General features: G+C 43.7%; 1 protein-coding gene across 2 annotated transcripts; it reads right to left on the bottom strand.

Moving 5' to 3' along the window:
• Positions 1-7,642, bottom strand: PPIF (peptidylprolyl isomerase F). 2 transcript variants are annotated; one of them, XM_052678087.1, is made up of 6 exons: positions 7,430-7,642; positions 6,199-6,229; positions 5,169-5,257; positions 2,302-2,398; positions 1,788-1,863; positions 1-1,360 (listed from the first exon to the last, which is right to left on the bottom strand). In XM_052678087.1, exons 1-6 carry the CDS (start codon positions 7,613-7,615, stop codon positions 1,225-1,227), a joined length of 615 nt encoding a protein of 204 aa, XP_052534047.1. In that variant the 5' UTR covers positions 7,616-7,642; the 3' UTR covers positions 1-1,224. The 2 variants fall into 2 exon arrangements, with proteins under 2 accessions (XP_052534047.1, XP_052534048.1); XM_052678088.1 differs by lacking the exon at positions 7,430-7,642 and adding an exon at positions 7,382-7,420.
• Between the last annotated feature and the right edge of the window lie 4,280 nt (positions 7,643-11,922).

Genomic DNA, 11,922 nt, shown 5'->3' with positions numbered 1-11,922 from the left:
TTCATAGTTGAACAGAGCTATCACATTTTATTTTTCTCTTCAGCAGAAGATGATCACATAAAACCAGCCAAGTGCTTTTTCCCCCCAAGCATGGAAAGCTTACAACTTCAGCAATTCTAGAAGCAGCACTGCGAGGTTCCAACATTTGTTACTGCTCAAGGATTCCGCATAAAAACACACCAGTTTCTACAAATGAAACTGAATCTGATCAGCTAAATTCTTTCCTTCTCATGCATCAACCACAACAATTTTGCTGTACCCACTGGCCATGCAATTCCATGGTGACCAATTCTGACTCTGCTGATGGATGAGAAGAAGCCACAACAGAAAGAGATATCAGGGGCAGACTGACCTCGCAGGACCAGAATAACAGAAAAATAGCAGTAGAGCCCACTGCTCATTCTAATAAGCTCACTACACTCTTGTTTATGCTCTCCAAGTACAAAAATAGCCCGTCTCTTGAGGGCTGTGCTGCATTCATTACATGATTGGGCCTCAGAAAAGAGCTGTTCTTCAAGCAACTTCACTGTCCCATGATATTCTGGCTCATTTGTGGTCTTATTGTAGAGGTAAAGCTCTGGAAGCAGGCTGCTACTCAACCCAGAATACACACTGCTCCACTGAAGCAAGTAAGAAATAGTTCATTTTTAAACAGTGATCAGACTACAAAAATAGATCTAACATTAATTAAAAAACCAACAACCATACATTAATAGCTCTACTGGATCAACTTAAGACACAAAGAAAATACTTGACATAACTGCTGCAGTTATCCCTCATAACACCAGTTAGTACCATTTTTCTGAATGATGGTGAAACAGAACAGAAAAGGGTTACTGGAACTGAAGGAAACATGGTATTTCACAATTTAGCTTTTATTTACTCCTCAGTTACAGAGTACTGAACTGTCAGCCCCACCACCAACTCTGGTACCTGAAGCACTCACATATTAATAATGTTAACAGCAGGACAGGCAGACTCTCAGTTACTGTGCCACTTCTTTCAGAACACAGTAGGACTCTCCCAAGTCAGCACGGCAGTGACTACCACAACAGCTCAATTCACACACATTTTACACTTTTAATCCATATTATTTGATACAAGTATAAAAGTAGGACCAAGTTAAATAGAAAATATGGCTTCATATTGCTACTCATGGGATCAGAAATGTTTATGATTCATTCTTCACAGCATTGAAGTTGTCCTTAACAGCAGAGCAAAAGGCTATGACAGTTGGCCACAGTCAGTAATAACAATCTTTTTGGAGGTCTTTCCATTCTTGGAACCAAAGCTCTCAATTTTTTTCACAACATCCATTCCTTCCTTTACGTGCCCAAAAACAACGTGTTTTCCATCCAGCCTGGAAGAGAAATAAAGGCGTGTTTACTCTGCAACATACAGCTCAGTGAAGGGATGTAAGCAGATCTTCATAGCTGTCACCTACTGATCTACTCCGATTACAGGAAAGAAACAACTGCACTTCTAGTGACAAGAAAACCATTCAGCGGAGGGCTTTAGGCATGTTACAAGAGACCAAGGCCCTGTCTTGCTGAGATTCTTACTCAAAGCTTTCAGTCTACTCCACAGCACAGAAGAAAGAACGGCTGCTGTATTTCCAACTACAATATGTGAAGGATAACAGTGAGGTAGGCCAGACTGAGCACTCAAGTTACACAAAGCTGTTTATTTTCCATAATGGATAAATTAAACCACAGCCAAAAATAACTACAAGACCTATGGATTCAGGCATCGATTCATTAGGTTAATATGCTAGGCTAAAAACATACCAGTCTGTTTTTGCAGTGCAGATGAAGAATTGAGATCCGTTTGTATTGGGTCCTGCATTGGCCATTGAGAGAACACCTGGAACAGAAGCAGGTTTTAGATCAGTATAAGAAGCCTGTCATAGAAAAAACATTCCCCTCTACAAGTTTAGACTAATAATGGACAGAAGACATATGTGATGGTCTCCAAATATTTCTAAATTATTTCTAACGTCAGCCTGTCTTTAGCTATTCCCACCAGCCCAACCTCTCTTCCTTCCACAGCAAGAACTGTAGTAATATTTGAGCAAGCCTTAAGTGTAATTAATATCAGCTAACTTCTACTATGGTTCAACTGTAGCAGTAGTTCCTTGTACTAAGGAGGTAACCATCCAAAGAAGATACTTAACATTTAAATCAGATATTTTTATGCATAGGTTTCCTTTTTTCTGGATTTTATTTAAGTTTAAAAAGATGTGCTTGTATTATAGTAGACAGAAGTCCCAGATTGATGTTTATTTTAAAAATGTTTATTTACCAGGTCCTACATGCTTCAGTAGAAAGTTTTCATCTGGAAATCTACTGCCATAAATTGATTTTCCTCCAGTTCCGTTATGGTTTGTAAAGTCACCACCCTGAAAAAGAAATAGGTTTTAACATTACTAGTACACAAGTGCTATATTTACACCAGAAGTACTGCTGTCAAAATATACTCACCTGCTCTAATGTAGAAGTAATAAAAACATCAAATCTTCTTAAGTATGTTCATGTGCAGACTTAAAATCATGTAACTTGATGAAGAAGAAATAAACTAAAAGCAAATTTCTGCTCTAGATATCATTAATATTTTCCAACTGGCATCCCTAACTCCTAAAACAATCTTCCTGCATTACCATTCTTATTCCCAAACATACTGAAAGAAAATCAGTAGTACTTCTAAGAATTAAAAGGCCCTCAAGCAAATACATTACACCAAAATGCATAGCCACAAGCACACAAGGAGAATTTTGCCCCCATTCCCCTTTAAAAAAAAATTCTTACTCCTAAGATCTGTCATCACTGTTCACCATTAACTGCTTTTCTCACATAAGGGCTGAGAGCTGGCAAAGCAGCAGCATGCAGCCACCTGGGCTCCCCCTCAGCAGGCAGACACATGCACCTGTCAGTGCTGACTTTGTATCACAGAACTGGATGGCTACGTGCAAACTGACAGATAACTGAAAAACATTCAGAATCCCTGGAAGTCATAATCCAGAACTTTCGTATTTATTTTTGTGAAGATATAATAGAACAGGCCATTCCTCACAAAAACAAGCTACAAATCAGACCTCTATACCATATGTTTTCCTTCAGGACAGCAGAAACCATCACTGTAGGTTCTCACCTACATCATTATCCTATGCTATATCCAAGGTACTCCACGCTTCCTCAGCTGCATGTGCTTGCTGGCATGGATGTGGCCACCTCCCTTAAATTACACGTGAAAACTAAAAGCCTAAACCAGAACCTTACCACAGCAACTCCCAAATCATAGAATCATAGAATCACAAGGTTGGAAATGACCTACAAGATCATCTACTCCAACCGTCTCCTCATCACCATTGCCACCACTAGCACTAAACCACATCACACAGCATGTTGTTCAGATGCCTCTTGAACACTGCCAGGGACAGCGACTCCACAACCTCTCTGGGCAGCCATTCCAGTGCCTGGCCACTCTCTGAGAGAAAAAGTTTTTCCTCATGTCCAACCTAAACCTCCTCTGATACAACGTGCGGCCGTTACCCCGTGTCCTGCTCGTAGCCTGGGAGAAGAGGCCAAATCCCTCTTCACCACAACCTCCCTTCAGGAGGTTGTAGAGTGCAATGAAGTCTCCCCTGAGCCTCCTCTTCTCCAGACTGAACAATCCCAGCTCGAAAGGCAGCTCCTGAGCACTGTGCACAACTCACTGGCTCCGCTCCCAGAAACCACTGTGCTGGCACACAGCAGTCATGCAACAAACATTGCACGTGATACTCATCTCCGTGCTCTCACCTTGAGCAATCTCTTCCAACAGCAACCTTGTATGCAATCCCAGAAGTATGCTTTGCATATCATGTGCTGTAAGGAGGCATCTTAATTACAAGTCATAGCCATCACCTGGACGTGACTGACTCTAATTAGGCATAGTGACTGCCTGACTCACATCACCACCCCATCTCAGGAAGTGCGAAGGCCTATGGATTGGATCCTCTTGAAAATAATTGCAGCCCTTGACAATATTTCACTTCTGTAGTGACTACCGAGTACTTCCCAGATGTTAAGTCACCATCTCACAGTATTATCAGCCACCTATGTCCTCATTTCAGGTCCATTTGTGCAGACAAACAAAGTAGACAAGTAAGACCAGATTATACTGACTTCACAAATCAGTGGTACAACTGAGGGTAGGATTTTTGTTTTATTTATGACCCCAGCAAGACTGCTAAATCTTGTCAGTTTATCGGCACTTCAAAAGCTGAATTCACATTTTAAAGGCAAGATATTACATTTTTTTACAGCAGATCTGTCCACCTTCTTAGTTATAAATGGGTCATAAGAGGAGGACTTCTTGTTCAAAGAACTGCTTGTTACAAAAAAAACAACAAAAAAACAACAAAAAAACAAAACAAAACAAAAAAAACCACCCCAAACAAGAATGAGGGACTACCACAGCCATCAATTAATACAGAAAGCCCATTTGATTTCCAGTTGTTTTCAAAGCCATTCTACAACACAATACTGTTGAAATGGAGCTTTTACCAGGAATTATACAATCCAGTGCACTGTGGCAGCAGAACACAGTAAGAAAAGGGCTTCCAAAAAGGCTTTTTAAAAAAAAAAAAAAAAAAAAAGTTAATATAGGCTTTATTTCAGAATTTCGAAAGGTGTCTTTTAAATCAAAACACAACCTACTTTAGATGTTGCCACCCCAAATTTACCCCAACGCTTTCTGCTCCATCCTTCCCTCCCTATTTTTAACCCTGAAGCACAATGTTTACTGTGAACAAATTAAGCCATTAAGATTGGCCAACTATTCTCTGACCTGGCTTCAGGTAAGACTGCTTGTCATTCTACCTGTAAACAGTTCTCCCAAACAAGTGCCAGTCACCAAGTGTACCCCGCCTTAAGTACACTGCTATAAAAGCATGAAGCCTTAAGCCAAGTTGCTTTTTCTCCTTTAAAGTGAATCTACACAAGTGAATTTGCATCTACTTGTACAAAACATATGCCAAGCAGCTGCCACAGCAAGATCAGAAATGCAGTACGCAAAAGTGAGAGCAGGGACACTTAAAATGTTACTACTGGTATCACTGGTTCTAAAAATACATCAGTTGCATACAGATAATACTAGAAGCAAAAGTAAAACCAATTGGTAAACATTACCTGGCACATAAATGAAGGAATAACTCTGTGAAAGGTGGATCCTTTATAACCAAATCCTTTTTCACCAGTACAAAGCGCTCTAAAGTTCTCTAGAAAAACCAAAGCATAAAACATTATGTTTCCCATATATGATATAACATAGAATCAAACACAGTTAACTAGTTCCAAAGTTCATGAACCAGAAAGGCAGTATCATTGAAATGATCATTTTCATCCTCAAAAATCCTCTGCTGTATAGCTACAGATACAAAGCTGAAGTCTGCCTCAGAGCAGGATACAAACATAGTCCTCCCCCCACACTACTGTATCTTAAGTATAGTCCTAAGCCCCATCAATCTGGAATCAAACATTTCATTTCTTGCATCTTATGCCTTTGCCCTCTACATTAATTGTGAAAATGGCACTTTTTTTTTTTTTTTGAACGATTAATCCACTGGAAACTGAAAAAAGTTTTCAGAACCATGAAATAAGCAGATGAGGTAGGAAGCACCTGGGAAAACACATGAACTTTGTAACCTAGACATGCTGATTTAGTGCACATGGATAAGTGACCTAGCAGTTGACAACCCTGCCTGTGGCAGTGGCGCTGGAATTTGACGATATTTGAGGTTGCTTTCAACCCGAGCCATTCTGTGATTCTACAGTCAACTAGTAGCAAGGAAGACAAACCCCTGTATAATGGCTGAGAATCAAAATGCAAGGGAAATCATCCCTCACACCTACCCTTTCCTTTTTGTGGTTTGATTTTAATAGGAAGCAATTTGTCTTGAAAGATTTATTCACCACTGACAGCCTAACATGGAGTGTACTGTTTTACTTTACAACTATAAAATAGTCATTGCACTATTGCACTACAACTATTTGAAATAGCAGCAGATTATAACTCCACTCATAGCAGTGTCTGATAAAGTTCAGTGCACATTTTCCTATTTAACAAATGGAGAAGGATGATGGAAATGGTTTCCACGAAGCAACAGAACATTCTTCTTCCTATCATTTCAAGTATGAAAATCACAAGATGCTGCCTTACCTGCTGTCTTTGGAACAACATCTGCTTTCAGCTGTAAGAAAAAAAAAATAGAAGTTAGCTGACTTGTCTACATACACACAGAAAAACCTCTCTGTGACAGGCTGGCTCAGCTAAGCTCTTTTGCCCAAACACAAGGTATTGGAAAATACAAACCACCCAAAAATCTAATGCTTACTCAGTGTGGGCAAGTAATGGCCAGTAATGAATGCCATCCTCCGCTATGCAAATTTGGGCAAGTTAATGATGACTGACTTAAACAATATCTGAAAACAAACATCAGGAGGAAACTATGACAGACCCCAGGGACAAAAGCCCCATTGGTATAACCAGAGCAGTGAGCTCTCCCTAGCACAGTGCCATCTGTGAAACCTTACAGAAAGGAAAAAGAACAGAAACTGCTTAACAAATCTGACTTACAACAGTCAGGAACTTCAGTGATTGCTACACCTCTTTTTACTAATCCTAAATACAAGCACTATATGCCACCTAGAAAAAGCAGCATCAGATCAAGATGGCATACAGGGCATGTAATATCATCTAGACATTTACTAAACCTTACTGATGAAGAAGGAACTTGCATAGCAGTACTTCTACCTCTGACCATCTCAAACGTATGTGTGCAATTAACACATCGACGTTTTCCAGGATGAACAAGGAGCTGGGCTCCAACCAAACACCAAATCGTTTCGGAGACATCCTTACGAACAACACTAATCTGTAATCTGTAAGCACGTAGGAACACGGGGGGCAAAGCCACCCCACGCTCACCGCACGGCCAAGCCCAGCTGTGCCCTTAGCACGTCCTCGGGCTCGCCGCCGCTTCTCCGCCACGCAGCACAGCCTGCAGCGGCACGCACGGGCCTGATGTGCGCCGCTGAGCCCCGCGCTCCGACGGCGATGCGGGCTGGCTGCCGAGCTCGCCTCCAGCCTGGCCCGAGCCGCACAAACCCATCGGTTTGCTTAACAGGGAGAAGTGACACGGGGCGGAAGCACACGGAGCCTGACGCTGAGAACCCAGCGCAAAAGGCGCACGAGAAGCGACAGCAGGGGCACGGGACGGGCACCGCGATCAGCAGTGTGGAAGCGGAGCCCGGAACAGCCGCCCACCCTGACTGCAAACCGCCCCTCGCCCCCTCCCCGCGCTCGGATCCGAGCTCCCGCAGCCTTCCCGCCCTCCCGTGACCTTGCGGCCCGCCATGCCGGCCGCCACCGCGCTCCCTGCCCCGCCTACCTCCAGTACCACGCGCCCCAAAGGCTGGTTGTCGGCGCCCACGTCCAGGTACACCAGCGGGTTGCGCGGGCCCGCTCCGTCCGAGCTGCAGCCGCGGGCTCCAGCCGCTCTCATGCAAGCGAGCCCCGGCCCCAGCAGCTCCCCGGGCGGGCGCACCAGGCGGCGGGCGGCGCTCAACGCCAACATCGGCACGCGAGCGGCAGCACAGCCGTAGGAAGCCGGCGTTCCCGCCCCTCCTTTTATCGGCTCGGCAGCGCCGCTGGCGCCGCCGCGGCTATTGGCTGTCCGCGCGCAGCCGCTGTGCCGTCGTCCGGCTGCGGGCTGTGATCCGGGGCTGGTGGGGGGGGTGCGTGTTTAGACCACGTCTGCCTTGGTTATGAGAAATGCTAGCTGATATTTACAGTGAATGCAGATGTAACGAAGGAGCAACCTATTCTAAGCAATAGATAAAGCAAGGGGTGTGAACAGCGATGTGCATGGCTCTCAGATCACAGAATCACAGAATCACAGAATTGTAGGGGTTGGAAGGGACCTCCAGAGATCATCGAGTCCAACCCCCCTGCCAAAGCAGGTTCCCTACAGCAGGTAGCACAGGTAGGCATCCAGGCAGGTCTTGAACATCTCCAGAGAAGGAGACTCCACCACCTCCCTGGGCAGCCTGTTCCAGTGCTCCGTCACCTCACTGTAAAGAAGTTCTTGCACACATTTGTGCAGAACTTCCTATGCTGCAGTTTCCGGACATTTCCCCTTGTCCTGTCTCCACTCACCACTGAAAAGAGTCCAGCCTCGCCATTCTGCCCCCCACACCTTAGATACTTATAGACCTGGATCAGATCCCCTCTCAGTCTTCTTTTCTCAAGGCTGAAATGTGCCCAGCGTCACTGTGTTCAGTGCCGTGGGCTTTAAGGGAGATTATGGAGGAAAATGATAGATACAATATGAGCTTTAGAAAGTATCCATGAGCTGTATCTATAACAGACAAGAAGGATATACCTGTCTCCAAGATTGGCAAGCGCCTGTGCCAGGCTGAACGCTGCTGGTGAGGCAGGAGAGCTTCTCTGCAGCACCAGGGCAGTGACAGGAGGAGCAGCTGAGCAGGGAATGGTTTCCTGCAGCCCTGCTCAAGGAAGCACGCGTTCCTGGCACACAGGGAAGAACTACTGCACATCATCTCCTGGTTTTTGTACAACGAGTACCAGTTGCCATAAGGTGATTTATTGTGGGTTTGTTTAACAGTAGCCCAATCAACATGCATTTCTAGTTGCCTTTTATGCTCTCATCCACAAGTCCATTTTGGAAAATAGTTCAGTTCACCTAGCCATCAATCTCTGGTGACCGTAAAAAAATCCAACGCTCTGTCTAATGTTGTTTTAATTGCAGGAGCCACTAGAAGCACAAACCAGAATGAGCATTTGGGTGTTAGGTTTTGTGCATACCTGTAATAAAAGACAGTTCAGGCTTGTTATTTAATTAGCAAGACAAAAGATGAGCAATAAAAAGCGTGGTCCTTATTTCACACTCTGAACTGTTTTGCTTGGAGTTCTTGGGAGTCTTGATAGGCCAAGCAATGCACTCCAGCACATTTAGCGCTTTCTGAGAAGCAGAACAACTTGCTTTCTTTCTCAGTAGTGTTCTACTTGGGAAGATAGGCTAAATTATTATCTCAAGGATTATGGAACAAAGCCACTAAACCACCTGTCATGTTCTACCTCTTCACAATCAATGGATTGAAACTTGTACAGATGGGATGTTAAGAACTCAGGAGTTACAGGGGAATCATTTTCCAAGAAAAGCAGAAAAAAAGCGCTGTAAAAAATCTGCCAAAAGACCACCCTGGATCACGAGAACACGAGGCTGAGAGCTAGCTGTTGATGTGAAATGGTTTTAGAAGAGTAATGAACAGACCTGTGTGAAGATCTGCTCAGGGCCCTGAGCCTTGTGGGAAAAGGACAGTGGGTAGGAGAGGCTTTGGCACAGCCAGAAGCAGCCCGGTGCTGATGATGAATGAAAGTCCCATCACAATCAGTTTCTTTCTTCAAGGTTTTGGCTAAGCTGGAAGATAAGCTGAGAGGAGGGAAGGAATTTCATGCTGTTATCTGCTATGTGCATTTATTTGTAAATGGGTACTAGAGCTGGAGAGATGGTGAAAGACCCTTCCATTATACTGAGTGATTGCAGTGAGAAATTAGATCATACAAATGCATGAAGGGCAAAGAGTAGCCACTCAGTTACATGACGAGAAATGTTTCCTCTGATGAAGGTTTCATCTTAGGAAACATGAACTTCTCTGCAGCACACCATGTACATGAGAAGGGAGTTTCTCCACATGACTTCATATTAATTACCGACAAATTGTCATACAAGAAAAACCTCAGTCCTCTCACACTCCTTACAGCTATGATTAGCATTTTCCTTTCAGACATTAGGAGTGACCTTGCTTACCTGGAATTCATTACTCAGCCACCCTGCATAATGTATGGAAGCACAGTGCTCACACGTGGGGTCATGTGGTGCTCAGGTGCCTGACTGCTCATGTACCACCTGAGTGCTTGAGGAACATTTATGGAGAGTTCACAGCAGGCTGGCAAGGCATGAGGAACATTACAAGTGATTGCAGAAGAAATGCAGCTCTTTCCAAGTGGGAAGGCATCAGAAGGTCCAGGACAGCCACTCTGTAGATGGGTGTGCAGGTGCTTTGCATAGCTGTGGATGAAGCTACTAAGGGATGGCAAATATTATGGGAGTACGCCTGTGTTGCAAAACACAGACCTTTCAGCCGTAACACAGGAGCTGCAACCTACAGAGAGGTCAAACCTCTCTTGTTTGAGGAACAGGTAATAAGGTAAGTGTCTGCACTACTTTCAGAACTGGTTTGTTATGCTACCTTATTTTGAACAAGTAGGATGAAGTGGGGGCCTGGGCTGCTGTTACTGAAAATAGAATTGCTCAGGAAATACATCCTGCAGTGGCTTTTTTGCAGGGAGTGGAGGTCAGCACCATCATATCTCCCAGGCTGGTCTGGGAGGCCGTCACAGCACTGGTGCAGCTGGAAACCAACTGTTGGCTCACCCACCTCGACCAGCTCCTGCAGAACCTTTCCTCTCACTGTATGACTCCGCTGCCTGGATCCCATCTCAGTTACATGGTGTGAAACCAAAACCAGAGGAGTACTGATACATCCTAAAATCTCTGCCAAGAACACTAGAAAGGTGTAACCAGATGAAACAAAGGGAAAGAACATCACATTTAACATTTTAAGACTGTTGGGGTGGTAATTGACATTCTAGGCTGAGGTGTGTTTTAGAAGTGAATTTTAGCTGTCACTCAAGTGGGACATGGTTGGAGTTTTTACAGAGGTAAAGGCAGCAAGGTGCCATACCCACAGTCCCAGGCAGCTCCTCACTGGCAGCACAACAGTCCCCCACTTAAGGGTTTTAATGCTCCTTCCCCACTGTAGTACTTGAATTTCTGGAATAATTTGCTCACAGTTCTTTGGTTCAAATTGACCTCCTTTCTGTTCTTTTCCTCTTCAGAGTATCTAGTAGCTTTCTGCCCAATTATTTTCCTTATTGTGTCATATCTTCATGGCCCTTCTTCTCCTCTACTCTGTTCCATAAGTGCCCTGCTTTAATCATCTGTCTGGAAGAGCCTTGAATGTTCCTTAAACTTGTCACGCATGTCAATCTGAATGATGGCTCTTTGAGCTAAGAGCTTCCTCTGTACCAACTATTCTGCCAGCACTAAACTGATTCTAACAATAATCGTAATTTTGAGACACCTGGGTTTTGATTGTATAACTTCACGACAGAAGTTGAACACTAAAAATATGGTGTTAGGCACCGTTTTTAACAAAGAACATCCAGAAATGTAGCTTCACACATGTAATGGCTAAAAGATTCCCCCAAGTTTTCCAGTTAACAATTCAGGGACCATCTTCCCAGTGCTGTTGTTCTGATTCCTTTCTACTTTTTTTTTGCAGTTTCACTACAGAAAGGATTGCTTACCATAAGCATTAGTGCATTACCTAGTGTGGAAATTGATGACGTACTGAGATGACATAATTACATATGACAATCACCTGAACATGCAGTGTCCCACTGAACTCAGCTAGTCTGTTGTCAAGTGAAAATTAACGTCTGTCGCATTTACAAGTGAAGAAGTCATTTTTGGATAGTGAAATGTTTGGTGAAATACTAAAAATCTCAAGGTAAGAATTTTTATTAGCAGCCAATGGAGACAGGAGTCCAGCTTTCCTACACTTTTGATCCTATCCCAGTGTTGCTCCTCTAAATTTTGCCCATCAGTTTGGTAGGGGCAATATGAAAGTAATGCTTCCTCACAGAGGAACATCATTCATAATTTAGAAAGGAAATCTGTAAGCAAAGTATGATTTATTGTGAAGCAATGTATGTAGGACAGCTAGTGAGAGATGCACATGGAAAGTCCAAAATCTGTTGATTTTGCATGTTTAAGAACATACAGAAGGTGCGTTC

The sequence above is a fragment of the Tympanuchus pallidicinctus genome, unplaced genomic scaffold (genome assembly GCF_026119805.1).
Source record: "Tympanuchus pallidicinctus isolate F22 unplaced genomic scaffold, pur_lepc_1.0 scaffold16, whole genome shotgun sequence".
Classification (NCBI taxonomy): Eukaryota; Metazoa; Chordata; class Aves; order Galliformes; family Phasianidae; genus Tympanuchus; species Tympanuchus pallidicinctus.
Note: the sequence above shows the minus strand (reverse complement) of the source record. Positions and strands in the feature narration are given on the sequence as shown.

Bases quoted from the DNA above. Each gene is read 5' to 3' on its own strand.
- PPIF (XM_052678087.1), bottom strand. From the start codon at position 7,615: ATGTTGGCGTTGAGCGCCGCCCGCCGCCTGGTGCGCCCGCCCGGGGAG. The intron at 6,230-7,429 runs GTAGGCGGGGCA...TTTTTCTTACAG, and splicing joins TGGGGCGCGTGGTACTGGAG to CTGAAAGCAGATGTTGTTCC. The intron at 2,399-5,168 runs GTAATGTTTACC...TTTCTTTTTCAG, and splicing joins TTCCTTCATTTATGTGCCAG to GGTGGTGACTTTACAAACCA.